At 30.5% G+C, this 26936-nt stretch overlaps 2 protein-coding genes across 2 annotated transcripts; one reads left to right on the top strand and one right to left on the bottom strand.

Annotated features, from left to right (window-relative positions):
* The first annotated feature begins 1902 nt into the window (after positions 1 to 1902).
* Positions 1903 to 2989, top strand: LOC140176567 (protein MAIN-LIKE 1-like). The gene is made up of 2 exons (XM_072208092.1): positions 1903 to 1971; positions 2393 to 2989. Exons 1-2 carry the CDS (start codon positions 1903 to 1905, stop codon positions 2987 to 2989), a joined length of 666 nt encoding a protein of 221 aa, XP_072064193.1.
* Positions 2990 to 3260: 271 nt separating this feature from the next.
* Positions 3261 to 4373, bottom strand: LOC112722220 (uncharacterized). Its single transcript, XM_025773202.1, has one exon. It carries the CDS (start codon positions 4371 to 4373, stop codon positions 3261 to 3263), a length of 1113 nt encoding a protein of 370 aa, XP_025628987.1.
* Positions 4374 to 26936: the final 22563 nt, after the last annotated feature.

Below are 26936 nucleotides of genomic sequence, written 5' to 3' on the forward strand. Positions count from 1 at the left end.
CTATTATATTTAATTATTTTTCAATTTTTTTGACAAATCCAATTATAAATTAAAATTACATTACATAAGTGAATTATAATTAATAAAATAACCTTTCATGTATTAATGACACACAATTTTATAATTTAAATAGTATCTTTCATATAATAATGACACATAATTTATATTTAAACACTTGTAGAAAAAATCATATTGATATTTTATAAATTGAATAATCTATTACACTAATTTTTATTCTTATTTATCCTATTTATATTTAAAATTGATTTTATTCTTATAATTATACCTAAACCAAGTATATTCATTGAATTTTTATATTAAAAATGATAAATATCATTTTACTTTATTTTAAACGACTAAAAAATCATATTAGATGTAACAATGCTTGATTATGTTAGACATTATAATCTTAATTTGATTTTTTTTAGTATTTTTTTTGTGTTTGTCTATTTTAATCTGATTATGAGAATGTTAAAATTTTAATTTTATTACAAAAATAATAAAATATCTTTTAAACATTAAAGTAAAAAAATTAAATTATTCAATTTAATAGTCATATTTCTATATACATTATTTATATATATAATTTAATTATTAAAATTATCCAATTGTATTTATACAACTTAAACTTTTAGAGGAGATTATTAATGACACGTTATTGGTAAAAAAATTTAATGATTCGAGATAACTTGAGGTAAATATTTTATTTGGTTCTTTATTATTTACATCTACTTTAAATAAGAATTAACTCTGACATATAACTGAAAAATTAAAATACAATCAATTAATAATTTTATCTATAAAAAGAATTATTCATGAGATCTAATCGAGATGTAAATTATCATGAAAAATAAATTATATGAATATAAATTTTGACTAATAATTAAGATTGCAGTATAGATTTTGGAAGGACTAAAATTATGTGAATAAAATTATAAAAAGAATTATTCATGAGATCTAATCGAGATGTAAATTATCATGGAAAATAAATCATGTAAATATAGATTTTGACTAATAAGTAAAATTGCAATATAGATTTTGGAAGGACTAAAATTATGTGAATAAAATTAAATTATGATCGACATATTATAACCTAGTAATTACTATATTAATTTAAAATTAAAAAAAATGTTAAAAAATTTTCATTTTAAATATATTAAAAACAATTAAAGACTTGATTAAATTTACTTAACTAATAGTATTATACAAATAATAATTAGAATAATTAAATAATATTACTATATTTTTAACATTTATATTACTCATGATATATATAATTACTAAAATTTATCTAATAATCTGAGTGAATATATATAAATTACATAGTTTGTAAATAAGGGTTTTAAATTGAATATTTACTTTCTTCAATAATTTTGTTGAAAGATTCAAATTAATTATATATTTTTTTGGTACCAATAAAATAAAGCAACGCAAATAAAATTAAGGGCAATTTACGTTTTTAAATTATTTGAGCTCCAATTTTACGCAATTACATTGTTTCAAAAATGGATACGCAAATATATTGTTTCACTATATTATATAAACCGCTATTGCCAGTAGCGGTTTACAATTGCACAGAAACCGCTATTATCAGCCGCGGTTTATGAGTGTTTATTTCTTCAAGGAAACCGCGATGAGCTGTCGTGGTTTACGTTCGAGAAGAATTGGTCAGAAACCGCTGCTGCCAGCAGCGGATTATGTGGAATGGGTTATGTCCGTAAACCGCTAGAGCCTATAGCGGTTTACGTGGAGCATGATAGCTATATAAACCGCTGAGCCAGCCGCGGATTATTCATTATGAGATTTTCTTAGGTTGGTTAGAGAGAGAAAATTCTAGAGAGAGGTCAGAGCAAGTTGAGAACGGGCCCGAGGTATCTGAGCTGCGATTTCCAGCGGGATATCATGGCAGACAGAAGGAGCATGTACCGACTGAACGGTGTTGCGCATATTGCCGGTTCCATCGATGACGAGGTTAGTTAATTATTTAGCTATTTTTTTAGGCTTAAGATTTTTTTAGCTAGAAAAATGATATGAACGCAAGTATATACGGAATTTATAGATTAGTCCCTTTTAGTTTTAAAAATGGTATGAATGCTAGAATATACAGAAAATTTTTTTAAAATTCTATTGTTAAAGATTTGTAATACTTTTATAATTGTGGGTGTTATGTAATCAGTTTAGTGTGTTGTCATTTGTGTTATTGTAGTAAGTATTTTATAAATTGAACCTCGCTGGTTTATTGACTACTTAGTTATAGGATTTAGGGATTAATTCGTTTATCAGTAAAAAATTTGTTGACGGTTTAGGATATGTGTTATTACTAGATAGAGAATTTTTTTTATGGATTGGAGAATTTAATTGTATCCTGCATTTATTGTGCGGTTTTTTGCAGCCCACTAGGTGTATATACAGTGTGAGACGGCAACAGAATATGCCGATGCATGATAGGATCATTCCGTATTTAGAGAGGGCTGGATTGTATCATTTGGCCAGGCTAAACAGCCAATGGTTCTGGTTGGATGAGCCATTGGTTAGTGTGTTCGTTGAGAGGTGGCGTCCTGAGACGCACACGTTCCACATGCCTTTTGGAGAGTGCACAGTGACATTGCAGGACGTGGCTTTTCAGCTTGGGTTGCCTGTCGATGGGGAGGCTGTGAGTGGTTGCCTTGGTGAGTTTGAGACATACATGCAGGGTGGTCGACCAGCCTGGGACTGGTTTCAGGACCTATTCGGTGAGCTGCCACCACCGAATAAGGTCAAGCAGATGACGGTCCACTTTACATGGTTCCACGAGAGGTTTAGTGTGCTACCACCAGATGCGAACGAGGAGACAATTCGCATCTACGCACGTGCCTACATCATGATGCTTTTATCTACTCAGTTATTTGGGGACAAGAGTGCGAACCGGGTTCATATACGGTGGTTGCCATTTGTAGCGAACCTTGATGAGATGGGGCGATATAGTTGGGGATCGGCTGCGTTGGCTTGATTGTACCGATGTATGTGTCGGGTAGCAAACAAAAATGTGACTAACCTTGCGGGTCCCCTCCAGTTGCTACAGAGTTGGATATTCTGGCGTTTTCCCTCGTTGAGGCCGTCCGGGTTTGATCTTTTCTCTTTTCCACTTGCATCCAGGTATGGTTTATGTTATTTTCAAATGTCGAAAACTTTCTGTTGTGTTTTTTCAAGTTTGTGTCTCATCTGCCTTACAATTAGGTGGTCTGCTTACTTACCTCCGAACGATGGGAAGGAACAGAGGGTCATAAGTTATCGAACCACATCTCATAATCCATCCTGTTTGCCCAATCACACATGGCTGGGTTCTCTGACCTCATTATATCAAACCAATAGTCAAATTCTACTTCAGTCTTCGCATAAGCGGCGTTAACCAGCCACCTCCTAACATCCTGCCCCTTGAAGGTGAGGGCAAAATTTGCAGCAACATGCCGAATACAAAATGCCCTATAAGCATGCGGAGGTCGCCAACCATTATCTGGTGACTCCAGCGCAGCCTTGATGCCGTTGTGTCTGTCAGAGATGACGAGAATACCTTCCTGTGGAGTAACATGTCTTCTAAGATTGTACAGAAAATATGACCAAGACTCAGCATTTTTCCCCTCCACTAGTGCAAACGCAACAGACAAAATATTCGAATTTCCATCCTGAGCAATCGCCAACAACAAGGTCCCTCCATACTTACCATACAAGTGTGTCCCATCGATACTAATGAGTGGCTTACAGTGGCAGAATGCCTCAACACATGGAGGGAATGTCCAAAACATACAATGAAAGTATACTCTTTCTTCATCAACCTGGTCACCCACTCTAACCGGGGAGGTCTTCAGCAGAGCAATGGAACCGTCCATGGTGAATGTGACCCCAAGGATCCAGCGGGGCAGATCCGCATATGACTCCTCCCAATCGCTGTAGATCTGTGCTACTGCCTTCTGTTTTGCCAACCACACCTTCCGATAACTTGGCTTGAAACCATATGTTGCCTCAGTTTCCTCTTGCAACACCTTAATCGATACCGACGCATCAGCTCTAACCAATGGAAAGATTCTTGCACAAATCACATGATAATCAAGCTGCCTGTGGTCGCTCGAAATCGATGTGGCCATACACGTGTGTGGTCCGTTGTACCTCCTTACTTCCCATGTGCTTTTCCTTTTCCGCATGACTATCCGAATCAACCACGTGCACCCGTTACCGAACTCCTTGCATCTCCCTTGGTATTTTAGATTGTCTGACTCCATAACCCTGTACTCAACTCCACGCCGAATGCTGTAATCTTTCACGCTCAGCACAACTTCCTCCTTACTCTGGAATGATTGGCCAATCTGAAATTCAGTCAAACCTGACCCATCATGCATACCCTGCCTATCGAATGTTGCCTCTACATTCTAGTGTTGGCCGATGGCCTCCAAGTTCAAAGACGACGGGTGGGGAGGGTACTCTTGTGATCCAGAACTGGAAGCTCCATGGCCTGTACGTACACCTCTCGATATATCATCTTCATTGTCCCCCCAATATCGACCGGCTCCTCATCGGAATCATCATCACACAGCGCATTCTCAACTTGATCCGGTCCGACCTCAAACTCAACCCCAGCACGTTCGGCCTCAGGAGGTGGAACTACCGCTGCTACCACAGCCAGTGATGTTGAGGCACCACCCACTGTGGTCGACTGAGGACCCGGTGCCGATGCCCCAGAGCTATCCACACGATCTTCCAACTTCGCAAACATCTCAGGTATCCTGACCTCCGAAAAACTACGCCTGCAGTGAAACAAGACCTGCAGGTCTTCATCCGACCCTATCACAAAGGTCTCATATCTCACACCGGTTGACACAACGGTAATCGGAATCTTGTAAAACAACTTTTTAACCAGCTTCGTCTCACGGGTACCGAGCTTTTGTAGTATGCTGAGCTTAATCTCTGCCAATGTACTCGAAGATCGGATAAAAATACTAACCGGTTCTCTATCTGTGAATTTCACACCATGCCGTTTGCTCTTTTGAATTTTTCCAGCGTAATGGACCAGAGCCACAAAACTCTCCTCCCCATCCATTTGTGAATAACACTCTACCTCTCCACATTTGGCCCCTCCATGGTTTATATAGGGACCCCAATGACACACAATACACGTAAACCGCTATGGCCACCAGCAGTTTACGCACGCATAAAAATCAACATAAACCGCTGCTGCCAGCAGCGGTTTATAAACAACCAAAAACACTCATAAACCGCGGCTAGTACTAGCGGTTTCTGTGCAATTATAAACCGCTACTGGCAGTAGCGGTTTATATAATATAGTGAAACAATGTATTTGCGTATCCATTTTTGAAACAATGTAATTGCGTAAAATTGGAGATCCAACAATTTAAAAACGTAAATTACCCTAAAATTAATATCAATTTTATTTTATTTTTATTAATATAAAAATTAAAGGAATAACTGATTATTTTGATATTTACTTATATATATATATATATATATATATATATATATATTGTTTTTACTAAATTAATTTTACTAAATATATGTTTATTTCAAAAATTCCATAGTTTTCTTTCACTAAATTTATGCCTTAAAAATTTTAGTATAATTGGACCATCTTTTAATCTATTCATTATAATTTATTAACTTAGAATCATCTATGTAATATAAAAAATAGTATACTTTCCTTGAGAACCACTTTATACTTTCCTCACCATAAACAAAAAATTTCAAATGAGTTGTTTGATTTATCTGTTACATAAATTAAAGAGCTTCCTTGATATGATAGGTACTCTCTTTGAAAATCTATTTATTTTGTTAAGAAGAGAATTTGTAAAAATTAAGGTCGTCAGTGCCGTCATCTTTATTAGGACGGAATATTCCTCACGTGAGTTGTTAAATATTCTATTCAAAGATTCCCATTCAATTTCATTTTACAATTTTGATTAGCATTATTCATTTATTTAATCTGTCTTTATAGTTTCGGCTAATCTGTGACAATGAAATTAGTAATAATCATTTAGTATATGACAAAAGCTACAAAACGTTTCAACCAAGTTTCTTCACTTAATTACGAGTAAAATCACACCACCATAGACCTCTATCCTTAGTAATTAAGCTAAAATTTATGTAAACTAAGCTAAATTTGGAACTTACTTATCTTATAATATTTTATTTTACTTGAATTAAAATGATATTTATTAACAAAAAGGGTATTTAATTTACTAGTTAGGAATGATCATTTTAAATACACAAGGATATCAAAAAAAAAAATTCTCAAAATTGTTATAAAGTATTCGTATAAAACACTATCTAAAGTGAGAACTAAGTCCTCTAGAGAGCTTATATAATATTCACTTAATTGCTTTCATTTGGTTAAGTTATTCTTCTTTGTTTTTGTTTTTCTAACTTCATGTCCTTCAAACATAAGTAATTTCTCTCTCTCTTTAACTTCTTAAGCAAGAGTAAATTTCTAAATTAGTCTTAAATGAATTCTTAATATCGATTTTGTACTCAATCAGGATATATAGAAGGATTATTATTAGAACATTGTAACATTATTCTTTAATTTAATCCTGCATTAATTAAAATAAAATTTAATTATTTTATTAGTTCTTATACTTTTACTAAATATTTAATTAGGTCTTTATATCTTTTTTTAATTGGATTCTTAATTACACTGTTTTTAACTTTGTAATTATTAGATCCTTTGTAGTGTACAAATATTAGAGTTAGCTGAATATTTGTTTTTGTAAAATAAAAATATATATAATTAAAAACTTAATTAGACCTTTGATCACATATTTTTTAGAAAAAATATTCTATTAATTTTAATATTTTTTATATGAAAAAAGTCTAATTATAAAATTAAAAATAATATAAAAATTCAATAAAAAAATATAAAGACTTAATTATAAATTTAATATAACTGTAAAGACTAACAGAATAATTAAATTTTAAAATAAATGTTTATGTTACTTCTAACTTCTTTTGATGTTGTACCCTTTTCTTGGATGAGAGGAGAAAATAAAAAAAAAATAGAAGTTGAAGAGAAGATTTTTTTTCTTACTTAATTGTAGATTGAAAAATGAATATATATTATATATATAACTTTTTTTGTTTCATAAGGATATTAATAACTACGATTGTCAATCGGCTTTTTTAATAAAATTTGCCATCACATTAGTTTTAATTTATCTTCAATTGAAGAGAGTTTTCTTAAAAAAATGATAACTTCTACAATAATTATTTTTCTATTTTTTCTTCACATCTGATCTGAACAAAAGAAAACATATATAAAAAAATAGTCCAACTTATTTCTTCTTATTTTTTTTCTTCATATTTAATTTTCTCTTCCACAAATACTAGATTAAACTAAGAATAAAACTAATTTTTTTTAATTGTGAAAGGATTGAATTATCATTTTAAAGTACAGACGTCCTTTCATAAAATAGACAAATACATATATTAGGATAGAATTTTGCTATTAAACTAAATTGATAGTATTAATAACTTTTGAGAATATATAATAAAAAAGAGCGAGGAGTTTATAAGATAGGAAGATGTTCATATATGTCACTCTATTTGTTTGGAATATGGTATTTCAATTTCTATAACCATTGAGATATATATTAAATAATACATGTGGTCAAGAATTAATGAATAAAAATATTGTGCATATCAATCACAAAAGGTCTACAAAAAACTTGCAACAAATTTTTTCTTTTGCCAGTTTGGAATGGATGAAAATGTCCAACCTACCCCACTTAGTCTGTTTCATCGTAATATACAATGAGTCCATCTGTCAATAATTTATATGAATTATGTCAAATCATTTTTTTCTAAGCCATTTTTAACAATAAAACTTTATTTTTTATTTTTTTAAATTAACTCTTAAATATATATGTTATCATAAATTTTATAAAATTAAAAGTTTATTAAAAAATTGATGGAAAATAATGTTAAAATATTTAATTTTGCTCATTTTTTTATTTTTCTAAAATTTTTTTAATTTGTGAAAAATCTTAAGATTTATTATTTTATATATCATTTTCATATTTCACTAACAAAATAAGAAAATATATATTAAAAATTTTAGTCATATTTTGCAATTTTATATATGAAAAATATGTAAAAATATTTTACTTAAATATTTTACTTCTATATAAGTGAAATATACACAAACTGAATCAAAGAAAAAAAATATTTTGGATCCTACTACAAAAAATTGTATTTTACGTTAAATGTATTTTTTATTTTCTATTTTTATCTGAACTATTTTTCAAACGTTACATTAAATGGCTTAAATTTGTTGTTTTTGCACTTTAAATTAAATTAATTGAGTTATTCCTTTTACCTTGTAAATTTCAACTCTTTCTTACAATTTTGATTAATTATTAAGATTTTTTTACAAGTTTAAAACTATTTTCAATATATATCGTGTAATATATGTTTTTTATTTTTGTTTTTAGCATATAAGTTTGTTTACTATAAATAAAGAGTTTATCTTAATTAAAATATGTATTTAATATTAACAATTAAATAATATTCTTTTCATATATCATTTTGTTAATCTTTTATCTTTTGAGACCAAATTGGTAATTTTTTTTGTAAATTTTAATTTGATATATTCATAATTTGCTTTTACGGACTTTATTTTTTAAAAAGTAAAATTATTAAATTCTCGAATTAACTTTTAAATTCTTATAAGTTTACAATTTAGATTAATAAAAGAAATAAATTTAATAATTAGTAATTTAAATTTGAATAAGCTAGGATGAATTTGAGTAAATTTCATAAATTCACATAAATATGTATAAATTGGATAACCTTTGGATATACTATATATTTTAAACCTATTTTGCTCTCTTAAGTATTAAAAATTGTAATTTCATAAAAAAATTACCTTCAAATTAAAATTTTACAATAAAAAATATAATATCTAACTATATCTAATAAATTTTAGTTTTTAATATGGCACGATTTATGATTTGTTCAAAGATAGATAGTCAGGATAGAGAAAAAATATTTAATAAAGTAAAGTAAAATTTTATATATTGAGTTTTGATTGCTTGATTGATGTGAAAAAAATAAATTATAAAAGTCTTGAAATTTTTTATAGCAAAATATCTATTTATTATATATTTCTAATTTTACAATCAAAATGTGTCACATATCACTTTTTCATTGTAATTAGAATCAAATCTTTTCCTCCAAAATTAAGAAATTTTCCTCTTCTCCTTACTAATTTTATAACCAATTCATCTCATTGCAATTGAATTCAAATATTTTCCTCCAAAATTAAAGAATTCTTCTATCCCCCCTCTTCCTTCCTCTATTTCTCTCGTTCCTTCAACCACTCTATCTATTTTATATATCATTATCAATATCAATGACTAATTACTAATTTGACAATTAAAATGTGCAACATGACATTCTTTAATTGCATTAAAATTAAAATTAAAATATACCTACATTATGTATTATATATTATTATCTAATTTAGCAATCAAATGTGTCACATGACACTCTCTTATTAAATTGAGAGAAAATATTTTTTTTCAAAATTAATAAACTCCCTTCCTAAATTCTCTCATCTACCTCTCTCCATTTTTCTATTTCTCTCTACTATTTTTATTCTATATATAATTTATATTTTATATTAGTAATTTGAAAAATCAAAATATGTCATTCGATATTTTTTTACAATTAAAATAAATATTTTTTCTTCTAAAATTAACAAACTCTCACTTTCACTCTCATTTTTCATTTTTATCTTTCTCTCTCTTTTCTCTCCTTCTCTATTTTTCTATTTTTCTCTTCTACAAAAAACAAAATGAACAAAATAATATAATTTAAATAAAAATATTATTATTAGTGTTATTATATACATATATAATTTTTTTAGTTTTTTATTTAGTTTTAAATTTTCACCGCTTATCTTTTTAATCTATATTTTCATTTCTCTTCTTTCAAATATTTATTACATATATAATTTGGAGAGAATACTAATGTTATAATTAAAAGTTAGAATCAAGATTCAATTGTTTTAAAAAATTAATTTTGAGTTAATTTTATAACTATCAGTATAACTTTTTTATGCTAATATCTAATTATATTTTTATATACATAGAGAGAAAAAATATTATTTTTAAATAGCAAATATAAAAATAATTATTTTTATTTGTGCAACAAACTTAACAGTTAACACCTAGTTAAATGTAAAAGCATAGACGTTAAATTATTTTAAATTTTAGATAACAAATGTTAAAATTAATTATTAATAAAAAATTAGACTTTTCATATAAAAATAATAACTAAAAATCTTATTATTTGATTTTTTATCAACAGATACTTTGGCCTACTTGTCTACTTAACCAGAGACTTTTGTTGATTAAGGACTTTTTTTTCGTAAAAATAGTTTGATTTTATAAATTTTTTGTGCCATACATAATCTGTACTGTCAGAACAAAATGTACCGTAATTTTAAAAAATTTATATTCCCATAATGTTATTACGAATAAAAATACTAGTTGATATATAAGCAAAAGACTTTGCATGTTTTAACTTTTAAGTAATCTTTAAAATAAATTCAAATTCTATTTGGATGATTTATTTGATCAAATCAAACTTTATAATTTAATTATCAAAATAATAATTAATTAATAATTTAAAATATATTAAAATACTTGTTAGTATATCAACTTATAAATTTTAAACACAACAAATCAAACTAAATTTGTCAATTAAAATTGCTATTTAACAAAAATTCCCAAAGACATGATAACATGAAGTAATTATCATAATAGTTGGATGCCAAAAAAAATTTTAATATTATTTTTTATTAAATATTCTATTATTAACAAATATTAATAATTATAACCATAAATAATGATCATATTGTGAGTCAGTTTAATAATCATATTTATATGTGTATAATTTAATAAATAAGATATATTAAATTTTTTCAATGAAAATTATTATTATTATTAATCTATCTAAATTATTAATATTTTTTAATAAATTCTAAAATGTTTATTTCTCACCTTATTATCCATATCATAATGATAAAATTCACGTAAAATAATTATATAAATTGTTAAAATGTGTTTAAAAGCTAATATAGGTAAATATTCACAATATATAATTATATATATGAAAATATATAAAAAATACGTATATATTTAGCTTTTTTTTTTGTCACACTACACTTTTTTTATTATCTAACACATTTTACGGTTCATTAAGAGGGTTAGTTTTGTCCTTCAAATTTCATTACACGACAAATTTGTCTAAGGCTACTTGTTAGTACAAAGGAATATCATATTCCGCTATTTCGAGTGCCATACGAGATAATTTTCCTATAAGATAAGAGATTTATTAATTTATTATCTTTAAGGTTTTGAGTTAGATATAGTGTCTTTTTATTTTATATTTTCTTATTTATTGATTCTTCTCTAAAATTTTTTTGGTGGTCGAGAGTTTTTACAGTGGCTCAACATAGTGGTATCCGAGCCAATAATTAATTAATCTGGTTTAAGAAGTATTCAAAATGAAGTATCAAAAATTTTTTCAGCAAAAATAATTTGAATAACGTGTTTCGCAGTGTTTTACAGTGATATAATAAACAAATACTACATGTAAAAGAAGAATAAAATTAGTTTCATATTAAAAAAATAAAAAAAATAAAAAATTTATAAAATAAGAGATTTATTAATTTATTATTTTAATAAAATTTTAAGTTAGATGTAATATTTTATAAAATATTTTATATAATAATTATAGTTTTTTAAAATAATTACTCACATAATTAATATAATATTAAATAATTAGATACTGTGCATTAAAATTAAATCTATGTATATATGGCAAGTTGGCAACTCTCTCCCTAGGGAAAACCAATGCATTGAATCCGGTTAGAATTTAGAACGATTGGAGAGTGTAATAGAAGGGCCCACAGAATTTGGAATATTTTTTGGGAATCTTAATTGTTTCTTCTCCTTTAGACACATATGAAAAGCAGTAGCCTTAGGAGACAGAAATCATGAGCAGTGAGAGAGGGAAGAAGCAACACGAAAATCAAAGTGATCCATTTCATTCTCATCTGCACCATTCTTCGCATTACACATTGGCCAATAATCGTTGAACGCTTTAACTTGTACTCATTTACAAGGTAACGCTTGTTTCAATGATTAGTTTGACTTGTTACTATAAACAGCTCTTGTCTTTTTCATATGATTATAACACTTAGAGATAAGAATTACTTTGAGCAATTATTTACATCAAACATATACTTGTTTTAAAAGCTAGTTTAATTGCTAGTGGGGACCCGATTTTATACTGTTGTATTGATTGGAATTTTGAAATTCTTTTATATTATTAATATTATAATACACGTTGATATAATATTTTAGAGAGTATTTTATTAATAACATTTTTAATGTATATTAATAAAATTATTAAGTAATTAATATATTATTTTTATAAAACTACAAACATATTAATTATAATTTTTAAAATATATTTTTAATAAAATGACAATTATAATTATTATTATTTTTTTTTATGATTTACTATTAAAAATTTAATTTGTTCAATTGGTATATAAGTTATTAAAATTAGGATAAAATACATAATTAAATTAAATTTAAAACAATATTATATGATTCCCCCAAAAAAAACGTTACATGAATTATCCAAGTACATGTTTTTATATAAATCGAATGAGATGTATTTGATTTATAAATTTTTATGACGAAATTTATCAATTCGAATTACCATAAATAATGCAAATCTAATAAGTTGATTTATGCATGCATATCAGCCATCTAATAAATCGAATCAGGTACGCTCGATTTATGCATGCAAGATTTCGATTTTTGTTATCTAAAAATTTAAGTTAAATAAAAAAAATTTATAAATTTTTTTTATAATAAAATGTTAAAAATTTGATTTTTGTTATCTAAAAAATTAAGATAAATAAAAATAAACATAAAAAATTTATGTAGAATAACATGTAATATTGATATATTTAATAGGGCAAAGTACTAAATTAGTTAATCTCCTACATTTGGGCGTAATTCTATTTTGGTCCTTAAGGTTTAAAGTGTCCTATTTAAATTTTAAAAAAATTCATTTAGTTTTAATATAGGCGTGAGGTCAAAGTTAAATAATTAACGAACAAGGCCGATAATCTGAATAATAAGTACAAGTTCCAAAGGCACAAAATCAATATCAATACATTTATTTATCATTTTTCTTACCATTTAAATGAAATATTTTCTATAGAACTAAGGAGAATGATAAATAAATGTATTGATGCATTTACAATCAATTTTGTGCCTCTGTAACTTGTACTTATCTTCTAGACCTTGTTCTTGTACTGCTGAGTATTTCATTAATTATTTAACTTTGATTTCACTGTAAGAGTACATTAAAATCAAATGAAACTTTTTTGAATTCAAACAGGATACTTTAAATTTTAAAGAGTAAAACAGAATTACACACAAACATAAAGACCAATTTAATATTTTACCCTATTTAATAATATATAGATGTATAATATATACTAACTATTAAAATATACATAAACCATGTTGAATTAGTTATAAGTTCTATTTTTTATTTTATGGCTTATTTTAGATATAATTATTTAATATGACAAAATTATTGTTATATTTTTTATTTTTTATTTTTGTAAAATATATTAAATCTTATGTTAGGTGAAGACTTAGGTGTGGAAACAAGCCAGGCCAGGTCAGGCTTTGCTCTTAACAGGCCTGGCCTGTCATATAGTTGATTGGTCTGGGCCTTACCTGCAGCCTATTATAGGTTCTTTATAAAGTACTAGACTTGGCCTGTTATTCAGCCTGTTAAAAGGCCTAATAATTTTTTTTTACAAAAATAAAAATATTATTTAAAAAAATTATTTTTTAATAAAAATAGTTATATGTAATATGTCATATATTTAATATTTATAAAAAATTTTAAACTTTTAACATATTTAAAATATACACAAATATTTATAATAAAATATAATAAATTTAAAATATCTCATAATTTTATTAATAATAAATAATTATTTATATATTTAATTATATTTTAACCGGCCCAGGCAGGCTTGACAGGCCTATAAGACTAATTAGTGAGTCTAGGCTTGACCTATTAATGTATTAAAACTTTTAAAAAAACCGAACCTATACCTATTTTATAACAGGCCAGACCAGACTGCAAACCCCTGACAGGCCACCTGGCCTTTTTCCACTCCTAAGTGGAGTATATGTTTTCATATTCTATTACCATAAACTTTAGAATATTAGATTATAAAATTATTTAACTTCAAAAATTTAATTTATCCAACAAAATATATAAATAATTATATACTTTATGGAGTAAAAACTTTTATGGTCATAAAACTTTATTCTCTGTAATAGTTTACTACTTTATTTTTGATGTACTAAAAAATCGCTATCTCTTGTAATAGTTTATATTTCCATTATCTGTATTCATAAACAACTATATGTTACATAAAAATAATTTGACAGGAGTAACTATTTTAAAAATTCTTTTATAATATAAAATTTAATAAGTTTAAATAAATAATTTGTCTCTAAATTGTACATATTTTTTTAGTTTTCATATAAGAATAAATAATTTTGTCTCTAAAATGATCAAATTTAATCAGTTCAATTCTAAATTTGTTTTTAATATTTTCTTTTTCTTTTGAAGTATCTTTTGATAAATTAATTTAAAATAATATTTTAAAAAATATTAATTTTATTCCTAATATATATATTGATATATATTCTAATTAAATGGTATGTTATAATATAATTCATTTTTAAAATCATAATGCTATGGATGAAAAAAAAAGTAGGATATAAGACAAGTTTTATGAGATAAATTATATTAAATAAATAATTAAAATAAATAAAAATAAAATTATTAATTAATTAAAATTTATAAATGAATTTAATAATTTTAATAACTTATATATTAATAGAACATGTTAAATTTTTAATAGTAAATCATACAAAAAAAATTCAATAATAATCATAATTATCTTTTTATTAAAAATATATTTTAAAAGTTATAATTAATATATTTGTAGTTTTACAAAATAAATGTATTAATTGTTCAATGATCTTATTAGTATACATTAAAAGTTTTTTAATGGAATACTCTCTAAAATATTGCACCAGCCTATATTATAATATTCTCTAAACAATAGAAAAATATTATAACATCCACCTTGTTAGTGACATATTTATTCTTATCTCTAAGTTCCTGATAAACACACCACCCACCTCATGTCTAGTTTTTTTTTTCCTTATTTTAGGAATATCCGAAAACTGGAAGTAACAAAATGCGCCCAAAGATATTCAATCTCAATGATTTTTCACAAATAGACCTTTAGTCCAATTAAATATATCCATGACACATATGACAAAAAAAAATATGAAGAAAATAAAACTCACATCTTAAAACAAATAGTTAAATTATCCATTACCTTATAGGCTTGTACTCAAAACAAAAATGATCGATTATCCATTACTCGCATCTTAAAGAAGTCTCTAACTATTTAAACACATTGAAAGATCCTGACAAAAAAAATACATTAAAAAATCTGCTCAATATATTTGACAAAAAAAAAAAAAACGCTCCGCTCAATGATTAGTTTACTAATATGTTTATAAAATATTCTATCTTATTAATAACTATGAAAAAAAGTTAAATGCCAATAAATTAAATTTATATTTATCAATATTTTTAGTTAATAGTTTAGCATTATTTTTTTAGTCAATATTTTTAAATTTTTGACTAAAAAAATATATTATATTTATCTTATAATATTGTTTTGTAACTATAATTTGTTTAAATAATTAGTTTAATATTCTAAAGTTAGATAAAAAAAAATTTTAAATCTCCAAAACTTGGAAGGATAATGTATACTCCCTTCTAAGAAAAACTTTTTAATTTGAGACTTCGAGTAAAGTTCCCTCAACTCAGCCCACTTCCATTAAACTAACTCTCTTTGGGTCATTAATATTTTAATAATTGTGCTTAGAATGTACTCAGAAGATAAAATAAAAAAATGAAACAAACACTCATGTGACAAATAAAATGAACTAGAACTTTCTACCTCTAACATCGACATCGTGTTAAACTACAGAATGTGAGTAATAATTATTTGATCATTGAACAATTTGAATTGACTATTATTAGTGCTTATTAATCCAACTTTTTTATAAATTAAACAACAACAACAATAATATATGTAAGTTTAATTAATTAAAATAGTAATTATTTTGTGTTCTAATTAAAAGCTTTTTGACTATGAATTTTAAAAATAAAAAATATTTTTAAATAAATTATATATGATGAGGGTTATTTTTGAAAAAAAAAAATTATGAACCAAATCCTTTATATATGACTACTATACGCATCTTGTTACGGACCCAACTCTCAAGTTCCGCACCCGGAACGGCCTCCGACCCGAATACCTAGGATTGACTCCACCCCTCTCTCTCTAGAAGGCTTATATCGGCTTCTACATCTTCTAACCAATATTCAAATTCAAATAACTCCCGTATCTTAACTAAATAAGATAAGATGAGATAACTTTCACTAGCTATATAAAGGGGAGCCAAAACCCCCTCAAGTACGTCATTCGTCTCACAACTTTATACCTCCCAGATCCATTCTGACTTGAACGTCGGAGTGTCTTTGCAGGTACCACCCACTATTGCTCCAATCAGACGATCCGTCAACCGCTTTGACCCGCCAGTTTCTGATCCATCTCACAACCTGTACCGGAGACTTTTTGTACATTAGTGGCGTCTGTAGGAACTGCAATGTTGTGGCGGCATGGCGGATAACACTAAGGAGCAATCCCCAAACCACCACCACAGCTCACATACACAAAGCCCAACTCCCGAACACCAGGAGACCACCCTCCCACCCATGGGAAGATAACAAGCGATGTACATCGCCAACCAACCCCGCCCCACAACAACCAAAAGAAGACAACTGTCCACCCTTCGGAACCCTGGCCCCCGACGGCCTGGGAGAAAAGGCAATTCAAATAATCCAAGAACTGTGCCTCCGGGTGCAAGACCTCAAAGGCCGAGTTACGACTAAGAAATCACACGGAACATGGAAGCCATGTGACTTCCAGAACCCGATGTCATCGTGAAATCATGAACAACGGATCATTCGAATGGCAACACAGTAAGAGACACGATCGCAACATTTTTCGGGACTCGGAATGCCGACGTGAAGAAGACGACCAACAGCACCATCGGGAAACCAAAAGAGCAAGAAGCAAACATGTGATAATGAGAGCCACCCCTTTCACCAAAAGAATTCTAAGAGCCAAGCTTCTAAAGGGCTTTGACAAGCCCACAGACATTAAATACGACGGGATCAAAGATGTCCAGAAAGACCTAACGGCCTTTGAGGCCAGGATGAACATGGAAGAAGCCACCAACGCGGTCCGGTGCAGGGCCTTCCCAGTAATCCTAGCCGGCCCCGCAATCAAATGGTTCAACGCCCTTCCAAACGGTTCCATAGCCAGCTTTCATGACATCTTCAGGAAGTTTATGGCCCAATTCACCACCAGAATCACCAGAACCAAGCACCCCATCAGCGTACTCGGAATCACCCAGAGAAAAGACGAATTTACGAGGAAATACCTCGATAGATTCAATGATGAGTGCCACATGGTTGACGGGCTCACGAACTCGGCCGCCAGTCTTTACTTGACCAATGGCCTCATGAACGAAGACTTCCGAAAATATCTCACCACCAAGCCTTATTTGGACTATGTACAAAATTTAAAGCGTCGCAAGGGAATGCATCAATGACGAAGAGGTGAGTCAAGTTGTAACCGTTAATAAACGACAACACAACAAATACGACACAATAACCCGCCACAAAAAAAAATCCAAAAAGAGCACTTCAAACCAACAAACACAAACCAATCATCTAAGGTGGGAAAGTTTTTCAGTTGCACCCGTACCAGCTCCATCACAAAATAATAATGCATGATTAAGTTGCTCTGTTTTTTGTATGAAAATATTATCTTTCCTCAATATTTTTAGAAGCACACACGCATGTGATCCCATCCTTCATTGGACATTTGTCAAAATAATATGATAGGTGAAAAAATACTAACGACAAATAAAAAAAATTGCGAGAGTACTTCGCTACGCCAAATAAAAAAATTTATATAATGAGAGAAACTTAATGGATAGAAACAAAGTCTTAATTTTTTTGTTTTAAATTTACAGAGAAGTGCTACGTTACAATAAAATATCTTTCCTTTTTTTTTAATAAATCTATTTAAACACTTTTTTTAATTTGAGAAAAACATAGCACTCCAAACACATAATCAAATGCATGGTTAAATTTGCATATTAGCACACGTGCTTTTAACACTAAAAAAATTGTAATAAACTCATCACAATTTAAACAATCAGCTACCTAAAAAAATAAAAAAAATATATAATAAATCTAAACAAAATATTAAAAAAATCTCAAACAAAAAATTTTAAAATTAAAAATTTTTTTAAAATAAAAAGTGATCAAACTTTGTTTTTAAACTTAGTCTTGAATTTTTTAAATATGGTATTTTTGTCAGTTAAACTTTCAGACTACGCCTTTAAAAAAGACAAGAACAAAAAATAAAGATCAAATTGAAATAGAATTTAAATTGAAATAGAAAAGATCTATAGCCGAAGAATTATTAGGAAATAGTTTTCATATATGAAATGTATGAGAAAAGTGACATTGTTTTTTGAATCAGAGACAAACAAAGAAGCTAAAACTTAGAAACTTTTTGTTGGTGGCATTAGTTATTTGGTGAATTAGCTGCCATGATAAAATCTGTTAGAAATTTGTCATCTTGATACAATTAGATACAGTTTTGCATTTTTTGTTATTTATCTTTTGCTTTTTAGTATTAGTTAGTTAGTATTTTTTTTGGATATTTAGATTTTGATCGAAAACATAAAAATTTATGTGATGAATTCAGGATTTTATCCATTTCTTCGTCTATTTGTTTTTTCCCATTTCTAACCCTAATTTCTGTCACATTCTTCGATTCTATTTTCTTTCATTCTTTGATTTTATTTTCTTTTCTTTTTTGCACGTAGACTCACACAACAGAGTTTATGAGAGCTACCTCAATTCTCGCTTGATACATCAAGAAAGCATAGATTTGAGGGTTCCGATCACGAGATTACGTATGAAAAGTCTTTGATCTAATCTTTTAAAGGGTAGAATTAGTGAAATTGCAACCATGACAGATCCGAATCAAGAAAGTCCTATGGAGAATCAAAGCTTTTTGATGACAGATTTGCAAACTTTTGCACGAATGATGAGTTAAATAGCCACAATGCAGAGTCAGATTACTCAATCAGGCAGAATGAGTTTAACTTGAATATGCTTCAAGATCTCTTAAGCCTGTTCTATCTCCACACTAGAAATAGTCCAGGTACTCCTCTCACGACAAATCCTCTCACAAATCAGAATTATCCACTCATGGTCTCGTTTGGTATGGCTTGCATTGAAGTCTGAAAACAAGTTGCGATTTATAGATGGTTCCCTTCTTAAACCTAGGAGATCAGATAGTTTGTTTGAGGCTTTTTGTTCTATCTTTTTTTTTCTATCTTATCTTAGTGTCTGAAGCCACTAACACTCTTCTCTATCAGTTTTTGTTTAACGAAATTCATTATGAGATCCAAAAATGCAGGAGCTTGAGGATGATTGGCACTTCTAAACTTCAAACAGGGTTGTATATACTGAAAATTGGTAGCATCACTCGACATACGTCAGCCACACAGACAAAAATAACTGCTGAAGACCATCCTTTAGCAAGTACATTTTTTTTGAAGTAAAAGCTCAACACAATAAGGTGGAGCAAAGGAATTAATAAAGACTAACTACTCAACGGCATAGCAACAACCAAAGGGATCACTACCACTCCAATCATCGGAAAACAAAAAAGACCTGTTTATAATTTCCACCATGCTTGAACCTTGATTATTGAAGATTCTAGCATTTCGTTCTAGCCAAATTATCCAGATAACAGCAAAGAAACCAATCAACCACCTCTTCCTCTCATCCTTCCTTGTTGAGATATTCATCCAACTTTCGAAATGTTGCTTTAGAGTACCCGGCGTAGTCCATATCCTTCCAAGAGCGAACAGCCAAGCACACCACACCTGCTAAGTAAGTAACCTCACAACCAACAAAACAAGTGAAAAGTAGACTCCAACGACTTACAACATAAGGCGCATAAATTACCATTTTGGTTAATGATGAATCCATATTTGACGATAAATTTTGGATTGATTTGAGTGTATTTTATCATACAAACCCACATTTATTCATCTAAATAGCATACTTTTGTGTTCTCTTCCTAAATTGAGCCTAATTGTGAAAATATGCTATTTTGTGCCTAATTTAGTCAATTTTATCCCACTTTCATTCCATTCGATGCCTTGATGGTTTTGATGAATAATTTCAGGTGTAATAGGTTAAGATGGCTTGATGAGAGTGGAGGATAAGCATGCAATTGGGAGAAAACATGAAGAAATCAGAGGAGAAGCACACACTGGCGTGTGCATACGCACAACCTACTGTGCGAATGCACAAAAACCACACAGCCATGTATGCGTATGCACAACATCCTGTGCGTACGCATATGAAAAAAATCAGCAAGTGTGCGTGCGCACACACATGTGCGTACGCATAGGTCCGAGCGCGTGACTCATTTATTGCAAATCGCTGGTGGCGATTTTTGGTCCTCCAAAGCCCAATTTTGGACCTTCTGAAGCTGATTGAGTGCTATATCAAAGAGGGCCTCCTTCCATGTGAAGGGGAGGGGCAATTAGGTTTAGCTTTTATCATGTTTTAGTGTAGTTTTCTAGAGAGAGAAGCTCCCCCCTCTCTCTAGAATTAGGGTTTCTTAGTTTAATTTCTTGCAATTTCTACTTTTAATTCTTGTTTTCATTTACTTTTCCTTGTCATTTATTGTTATTGCATCTTTGTTCTTTCCTTCTATTTGCTATTTTATTTCTATTGTCCTTTTATGTTTATGACACTTTGTTGATTTTAATTTTAATTAATGCAAATTTATGTTTCCATGTCATTTATTGCTTTCTTTAGTTGTTGTTATGATTCTCTTGCTTTTGGTATTTTAGATTTTATTTTTAATACAATTTAATATTATTTTATTTTCATGCACACCAAGTGTTTGATAAAATGCTTGGCCTAGTTTCTACTTAGTTTTTCTACATTCTTGGCTTGGAATTGATGACTTTGGTGATCCTTGAGTCATTGATGTCCATTCTTGTTTGGTACATTAGAGTAATTAGTTGATTTGGTTTCCATTGACTATATGTGACCCTTAGTGTTGACATAGGACTTATGGATTGAAATCAACTATACCTATTTGACTTATCTTCGATGTAAGATTGACTAAGTAGGATTAACTCTTCATAATCATCATGTGTTTGTGGCTAATATCTAGGATAGATAACCTTAACTCTCAATTACATGCCAAAAGGTTTCTTGCATTTTAAATTTCCTTGCTTTGACTTTTATTTCTTGCATGCTTAGTTTTCACACTCTTGGTTGAGAAATTGGGTGTTTGGGTGGAATTGAGTTGTGGATGTCCATTCCACAGTGTGTGAGGATTGTTAATTGGTTTGGTTTCCCTTGACTCTAAGTGACCCACTAGTGTTGACTTAGGACTTATGGATTGGAATCATTTATGCCATTTTGACTAATTCTCAAGTAGGATTGATTAATTGGGATTAATTCCACACACAATTACCATGTTTGTGGTCCACAACTAGGATAGGAATCCTTAATTCTCCAATTTTCACCAAGAGTCTTCTTGCATGTTCATTTAAATTCTTGCTATTTACATTTCTTACTTCTTGCATTCATCCAACCCCCCATTTCCCCTATAGCTAATAATATGCACTTAATTTGCAACTCCTAGGAAAGACGACCCGGGAGTTTAATAGTCTCAGTTTATTATTGTGTATTGATTGTGACTATTCATTTGATTGATGGTCAAATTGTTGGCTTAGGACTATACTTACAACGCCAATTCTATTTTGATGAAAATTTTCTAACCTATGCAATTTGGCCGTTCGCCAAATTTGGCGCCGTTGCCGGGGAGTTGCAATGGTGTATGTTTTTGGCTATTGTGAATATGTAAATATTGTGAATAGCTTATTTTTGGTTGATTGTGCATACTTTTCCTGCTTATTTTTAGCTATTGTATATATGTTAATATGTAAATAGCTTGCTCTTTGGTTCTTTTTTGTTTTTGTTGATGGTTAGAATTGGGATGCCAGAAGACATTAGACATTCTAGGAGGTGGGGTAGTCAAGCACAAGCCACCATAGCAAGGGCTCTCCCAATTGTCTAACATAAAGACATTAACTAAAAGTGTTTGGTAACATCTTTCTAACTCTCCCTCTCTTTGAGCACTTGTTTGTTGAACTTTTGCTTCTTTTAGTTAGCTTAGTTTAGTAGAATTTTTGTGTTGATCTTGTAGTTTTAGGGTAGAATAAGTTTTGGGGTTGAAAATACTGTCTTAGATGTTATGTTTGGTGCCTTAGAGCACTAAATTTTTTTGCGAAAAATAGAGTACGTGCGTGCGCACACACCTGTGCGTACGCACGCACGCCAACTTGTGCCTCCTCTGTTGAGAGCATTCGCATGCCTTGTGCGTCTGCAACCTCCCTCATTTTGCCTCTTGTGGGTGCGCACAGACCTGTGTGTGTACGCATAGACGGCGTGAAAGCTGGCAATTTTGACGTTTCATTTATTTTCTGAAAAAAAGTGTTCTATGCGTGAGCACACGCTGGTGCGTACGCACGCCTCTTGATCCCCTCTCTGTTCAGAGTGCTCGCACACACTGTGCGTCCGCTCAGCCTCCATTTCTTTACCTTATGTGTGTGCGCACACCATTGTGCGTGCGCATACTTCTCAATTCCTCTTCTGCTTGGAGCGTTCGCACGCTCTGTGCGGACGCACACCCCTTTGCTTCACTTAGTGTGCATACGCACACATACCTGTGCGTACGCACACCATTGTTTCCTCACCATTGCACTTCTTTTCTTCTCTTCTCTCTTCTTCTTCTCTTCTTCTTTTCTTTTTCTTTTTTCCACTCCTCTCTTCTCTTACTTTTACCATCTTTTTTGCTTGTTCTCTTGCTTTTGGTTTAGTTATTTGACTATTAAATAAATTGCAAGTGTTTGCTTGATGATTCTTGGGTTGCTTCTTGCTTGAATTTTGATTTAATGAATATGTGCACTATGTATCAAGTCTTTGTTTGATTACCTAGATGAATTGTAAGTTTAATGCATGTGTTGTCGCGACCATATGTGTTAGACTATATCCTTGGTTGGCAACTTGATTAAGAATTGTGCACTTTTAATTTAGTGATTTGAGTTGAACTACTTATTCATCATGGGTTCTAAGTGAATATAATCGCACAACAAGGTATTTGTTCCTTGTTAATGCTTTACATTTTTTTAGTTGACTTGACTTGATTCTTATCAAGACTTGTCACTTTTTGTAACAAGCACAACCTACTGTGCAAACGCACAAAAACCACACAGCCATGTGTGCGTACGCACAAGAAGAAAATCAACAAGTATGCGTACGCACAGGTTCCAGCACGTGACTCATTTATTGCAAATCGCTGGTGGCAATTTTTGGGCCTCTAGAGCCCAATTTTGGACCTTCTGAGGCTGATTGAGTGCTATATCAAAGAGGGCCTCCTTTCATGTGAAGGGGGGCAATTAGGTTTAGCTTTTATCATGTTTTAGTGTAGTTTTCGAGAGAGAGAAGCTCCCCCTCTCTCTAGAATTTGGGTTTCTTAGTTTAATTTCTTACAATTTCTACTTTTAATTCTTGTTTTCATTTACTTTTTCTTGTCATTTATTGTTATTGCATCTTTGTTCTTTCCTTCTATTTGCTATTTTATTTCTATTGTCCTTTTATGTTTATGACACTTTATTGATTCTAATTTTAATTAATGCAAATTTATGTTTCCATGTCATTTATTACTTTCTTTAGTTGTTGTTATGATTCTCTTGCTTTTGGTGTTTTAGATTTTATTTTTAATACAATTTAATATTATTTTATTTTCATGCACACCAAGTATTTGATAAAATACTTGACTTAGTTTCTACTTAATTTTTCTACACTCTTGGCTTAGAATTGATGACTTTGGTGATCCTTGAGTCATTGATGTCCATTCTTGTTTGGTACATTAGAGTAGTTAGTTGATTTGGTTTCCATTGACTCTTTGTGACCCTTAGTGTTGACATAGGACTTATGGATTGAAATCTACTATGCCTATTTGACTTATCTTCGTTGTAAGGTTGACTAAGTAGGATTAACTATTTATAATCATCATGTGTTTGTGGTCAATATCTAGGATAGGTAACCTTAGCTCTCAATTACATGCCAAGAGGTTTCTTGCATTTTAAATTTACTTGCTTTGACTTTTATTGCTTGCATGCTTAGTTTTCACACTCTTGGTTGAGAAATTGGGTGTTTGGGTAGAATTGAGTTGTGGATGTCCATTCCGTATTGTGTGAGGATTGTTAATTGGTTTAGTTTCCCTTGACTCTAAGTGATCCACTAGTGTTGACTTAGGACTTAGGGATTGGAATCATTTATACCCTTTTGACTAATTCTCAAGTAGGATTGACTAATCGGGATTAATTCCATAGACAAATGCCATGTTTGTGGTCCACAACTAGGATAGGAATCCTTAATTCCCCAATTCTCACCAAGAGCCTTCTTGCTATTTACATTTCTTGCTTCTTGCATTCATCCAACCCCCATTTCCCCTATAGCTAATAATATGCACTTCATTTGCAACTCCTAGGGAAGACGACCCGGGAGTTTAATACTCTCAGTTTATTATTGTGTATTGATTGTGACTATTCATTTGATTGATGGTCAAATTGTCAGGTTAGGACTATACTTACAATGCCAATTTTATTTTGATGAAAAATTCCTAATGCAATTTGGTCGTTCGTCAGTTAACTACACCTACTCTACACAGTCTTTCTTTAGTATTCACCCTCCCTACCAACAAAAACCAAGAAAATAACTCAATCCTTGGTGGAACAAAACCCTTCCAAATGACACTAGTGAAACTGTAGCTTGTGATTTCCTCCGGATGAACTGCTTCCTGCAACACACCTGCACAATCGAGTTAGTTGAATAAATTCCAGATTTATCATATTTCCAGACCACACTGTCCTCTCTCTCAGTTGTAAGCTTAACTGACTGTAGCATCTCATGAAATTGGTTGACTAATTCCAACTCCCATTGAAATAACTCTCTCCTCCATTAAAAACTCCATATCCACTCTAACCCATATGGTGCATGAAATTGTGATCCAATGGCGCCAACAACTTAGTACACACAATTGTAATATCACTCTTTTTCACAACTTCACACAACTAACCAGCAAATGCACTGGGTCGTCCAAGTAATAAACCTTACGTGAGTAAGGATCGATCCCACGGAGATTGTCGACTTGAAGCAAGCTATGGTCATCTTGTAAATCTCAGTCAAGCGGATTCAAATGGTTATGGAGTTTTGATAATTAAAAAGATAAATAAGCATAAAATAAAGATAGAGATACTTATGTAATTCATTGGTGGGAATTTTAGATAAGCATATGGAGATGCATTGTTTCTTCTAAATCTCTGCTTTCCTACTGCTTTCATCCAATCCTTCATACTCCTTTCTATGTCAAGCTGTATGTTGGGTGTCACCGTTGTCAATGGCTACTTCCCGTTCTCTCAGTGAAAATGGTCCTCTATGGTTTCTGTACGGCTAATCAACTATCGAATTGCTCGTCTCAGATGAAAAATACCATGCATAGATATCATATGGCTAATCAGCTATTGGTTCTCGATCGTGTAGGAATAGAATTTACTATCCTTTTGTGTCTACCACCACGCCCTACACTAGCGAGTTTGAAACTCGTCACAGTCATCCCATCCTAGATCCTACTCGGAATACCACAGACAAGGTTTAGACTTTCTGGATCTCAGGAATGCTGCCAATGGATTCTAGCCTATACCATGGAGGTTCCAATCTCATATTCAGATGCCCCATTGTCAGAGGAGAGTCGATGTGAATCGTTGATTAGAAACCCAAGAGATATACATTCAAGCTTGTTTTCATGTAGAATGGAAGTGGTTGTTAATAACTCGTTCATAAGTGAGAATTGTGATGAGTGTCACATAATCATCACATTCATCATGTTCTTGTGTGTGAATGAATATCTTAGAATAAGAATAAGCATGAATTGAATAGAAGAACAATAGTACTTTGCATTAATACTCGAGGAACAACAGAGCTCTACACCTTAATCTATAGTGTGTAGAAACTCCACCATTGAAAATAAATAAGAACAAGGTCCAGGCATGGCCAAATGGCCAGCCTCCCTAAATGGCATATGAATTCAAAAATAGGGAAAAATACCCCTAGTACAATAGTAAAAAGTTCTATTTATACTAGACTAGTTACTAGGGTTTATAAAAATAAGTAATTGATGCAGAAATCCACTTCCGGGTCCACTTGGTGTGTGCTTGAGCTAAGCATTGAAACTTTCACGTGTAGAGGCCTTCTTTGGAGTTAAACACCAGTTTGCAACTTGTTTCTGGCGTTTAACTCTAGCTTGCAACTTGTTTCTGGCGTTTAACGCCAGAATAGGGCAGAAAGCTGGCGTTGAACGCCAGTTTGCATCGTCTAAACTTGGGCAAAGTATGGACTATTATATATTTCTGGAAAGCCCTGGATGTCTACTTTCCAACGCAATTGAGACCACGCCATTTGGGTTTTTTTAGCTCCAAAAAATCCATTTTGAGTGCAGGGAG

Source organism: Arachis hypogaea, chromosome 2 (genome assembly GCF_003086295.3).
Source record: "Arachis hypogaea cultivar Tifrunner chromosome 2, arahy.Tifrunner.gnm2.J5K5, whole genome shotgun sequence".
NCBI classification, from domain to species: Eukaryota; Viridiplantae; Streptophyta; class Magnoliopsida; order Fabales; family Fabaceae; genus Arachis; species Arachis hypogaea.

Coding starts and splice junctions, on each gene's coding strand:
- LOC140176567 (XM_072208092.1), top strand. CDS start 1,903: ATGGCAGACAGAAGGAGCATGTACCGACTGAACGGTGTTGCGCATATT. Junction 1,972..2,392: donor CCGGTTCCATCGATGACGAG/GTTAGTTAATTA, acceptor GGTTTTTTGCAG/CCCACTAGGTGTATATACAG.
- LOC112722220 (XM_025773202.1), bottom strand. CDS start 4,373: ATGCATGATGGGTCAGGTTTGACTGAATTTCAGATTGGCCAATCATTC.